This window comes from Dichomitus squalens (genome assembly GCF_000275845.1).
Source record: "Dichomitus squalens LYAD-421 SS1 unplaced genomic scaffold DICSQscaffold_211, whole genome shotgun sequence".
In the NCBI taxonomy this organism is placed as follows: Eukaryota; Fungi; Basidiomycota; class Agaricomycetes; order Polyporales; family Polyporaceae; genus Dichomitus; species Dichomitus squalens.
The window spans coordinates 1-3239 of NW_006767093.1; the positions used below are offsets into that span (position 1 = coordinate 1).

At 51.1% G+C, this 3239-nt stretch overlaps 1 protein-coding gene across 1 annotated transcript; it reads right to left on the reverse strand.

Moving 5' to 3' along the window:
- Positions 1 to 1892: 1892 nt before the first annotated feature.
- Positions 1893 to 3008, reverse strand: DICSQDRAFT_73785 (uncharacterized protein; the record flags this gene model as incomplete). The annotated part of the gene is made up of 1 exon (XM_007371722.1): positions 1893 to 3008. A coding segment is annotated over one exon (1116 nt), but the record flags the coding sequence as incomplete, so codon positions are not given.
- Between the last annotated feature and the right edge of the window lie 231 nt (positions 3009 to 3239).

The following is a 3239-nucleotide window of genomic DNA, read 5'->3' on the forward strand; positions in this document are numbered from 1 at the left end:
CACAGCAAGAGATGATGCAAAGATGTAGATTCCCTAGACTAGAAGGGGCAGTGAGAGGTAGGGCTGCTAGCTACCTACAGAAGAGATGGGTGATCGACGAGAAGATCAAGTCTGAGGTTCCCTGCCTCAGACTCCCTACTATTTATACAAATGCAATGGTGCACAGACCAGGTACCTATTTGTCCCTGCTTGGTCAGAGTCTGCTGACTCATGTCCTGCCTCCTGACCTGTCACATGATGTCCTCATGACTGATACCTGAGTCATGCTAAGTCCGGGCTCCCTCCGATGAGTAAGCGCCCCTGCTGACGCGTGAGTCACCTGCTAGTGAGTGAGGATGGGCGTTTCTGGCCCCCACAAGGTCCTGGGTTCGATCCTGGCCCCTCCACTTTCCGATACGAGTTGCTCGTGGTAAAGGTGGGCGTCTGTCCTGGTTCACATGACCCCTAGGTCACGTGGCACGAGAAAACTGTGACAGGAGCCGAAGTTGCCCTCCTCATCGAAGGAGGTGTATTCAGACGGTGCCCGTACAGTACCAGGCCTGTCGTTAGAGTAGATACGAGACAGCGCGTCCGCAAGAACATTCTCCACCCCAGGGACATATTCTATACTGAAATTGAACTTCAAGATGTGTTCTAACCAGCGGGCTTGTTGCCCAGACAGGTTCTTCTGTTTAAGCAAGTGTATAAGTCCCTTGTGATCTGTGACCCAAGTAAAAGCGCAGCCGAGTAAGATATCGCGATGCCGTCGCATCGACTCAACCCCAGCTAACATTTCTATTTCATGGACAGGGTAATTCATTTGAGCCGGCGACAGCTTAGCAGAGAAGAAGGCGGCGACTTTGCCCTTACGAAAATCCTCGCCCTGTGTGACTACTCCGGCGATACCGCCATGTGAGCCATCGGTTACCAGCCAAATGCGAGGAGCCCCCTCAGAATAATCGAGCGGCACACGGTGATGCTCCCGGTGTTAAAGTGAGAGAAATCAAGCATAGACGAGGGCCCAGCGGCACCTCAGAACTCGGACACAGACAGGGGATTTGGGCTCAAACCGAAGGCTTCGTAGCGACGGACTAGGGATTGTACAGTGACGTGGCTACGGCGTCGTACTGCTAATGTTTGTCCGTGTTTGTCCGTCCGACGCAATTAGGCGCCGACGCTAACACCCGGTGCGCATGAAGAAGCCGTTTTATCTCATTGAATGCTCGCTGGTGAGTATGGTCCCAGCGGAAACTTGTCTCCGTGCCTGTGAGTGACGTGAGAATCCCCATTGGGATCCGAATAGTCGCGATGTCATCAGCCAAGTATCCCACAGAGCCGAGAAATCCTCAGAGCAATTCTCTGTTAGTCGGGACCTTCCAGTTCAACACACTGTCGACCTTGTCTGGGTCCATCCGGATACCCTTGTCGTCAACTATGCGCCCTAACACTTTCAGCTCGGAGCACAGGAGACGAAGCTTAGAGGCACTCAGGTAGAGTTCTTCTCGCCTCAGAATGTCTACTACTGATTTTACATGCTTGACGTGGTCGTCAAGTGAGTCAGAATAGATTGCAATGTCATCCAGGTACACGTCCATGAAGACCCCGATGTATGGGGCAAAAACATGATTCATCAGTGTCTGGTAAGTCGCTACTGCGTTGCAGTCACCCTGCTGAAGAACCAGGCTGACCATATTGCCGTCCGGCGTCGTCATAGCCGTTCTACCAACATGAGAAGGTTCTATCCTGATTTGTTCATAGGCGTCCTTGCCGTCAATCAGAGACCGGTAAGGCTTGCGCGAAATGCGATGAAGAATCGCCTCCATGTCAGGCAGAGGCGATGTGACCTTGTGAGTGTTCGCATTTCTCTCTCTCAGGTCACAAACAACTCGCAATTTTGGTGGAATTCCTTTCACACCTGTCCCCGGCTTCGTCAGAAGCAGCATTGGCGACGTGTTGCGAGCGTTGGACATTTTCCAACGTCCAGACTTCAGGTAAGCATCTCTCTTTTCTCGCCAGAGATCTCTGAGAGCGTCCGGACACTTAGAAGGTCTCCACGAGTATATTTTAGACTCGTCTTTAAGAGGAATTGTATGATTTATGGCCCTCAGCGGCGGAAGAGGTGAGTCACTTGCCTCCTTGCAGATAGGGGCCGCATATCCACTCAGAAGCTTCCTTGCAGCTTCAACACGATTTGCAAAAACCTCGGCAGCCCTAGACTCGAGGACACGAGCCTGTTTGCCCTCAATAGGCAGCGGGGACGAGCTTCCAATGACCACCTTCGTCGGATTGAACCCGGTAAGTACTTTGTGTTGAAAGAAGAACGGTGTGCCTAGAATCACGTCGTAATTCAGCAGGTTGATTATATCGAAGTATCTCTTAGCATTTATACTCTGATATTCGACTTGAGCCGTACAGCCATAATTGATTTTCGCTCTAGAGCCTTGCACTGCAAGATGCAAGGGCATCGGCTTTGCGAGCTCGAAGGTTTCGACCTTCAATTGGTGAGCCAGCTTTGCTGACATGAAATCTGCTAAAGAGCCGGTATCTAACAGGGCTCGCACCGGCTGGCCATTGATTAGAATTACAACGACTATAGGTTCTGGGATTACACGACGCAAATCCCTCTGAAAGGCAGCGTTCCGCTGAACCGTGAGTTCGCCTCTATCAACCTTAGCATGCTTACTGGACTGAATCGCATTCAGCTCCAGTGTGAGTCCACATGGTTCAGTTAACGGCGACCGGGAGAACAGCGACTGAAGCTCGCCCTCCAGGTCTTCAAAACAGAAGGTAATTCCCTTCTCATCCGCGAAGATGCGACGGACCTCTTGTGCGTACCAGTCCCTAAAGTCGAGCCTTACATTCTTCAGTTTTTCGCAGCTAATGCTTACTGACACAGCCAGGTAGTTGTCTAGGATCTCTACAACGCTGTCAAGCTGAAAACATCGGAAACGCGACTGCAAAATGCTGCCCAAGTGTCCGGAGGGATAAGGTAATGTTTCATTCAGTTCTTGTTCAAGTATCAATGCCATGGCGTCGCCCATAGGTTCAGTACCCCCCTCAATGAGATTAGGGCAGTTTTGCTCACTCAGAGCGATCCTATACCGGCCAGGTAAGTCTAGTTCTGCATTCCGAAGCTCATCAGCTGTGAGGTACATCTCAACCTCGTTCGCAGTACATTCAACGACATACATAGACTCAGAGACCTGAGTTACCATGAAGAAATCGGTCTCAGGGTCAGTACTCTGTCCTGACCAGTAGGG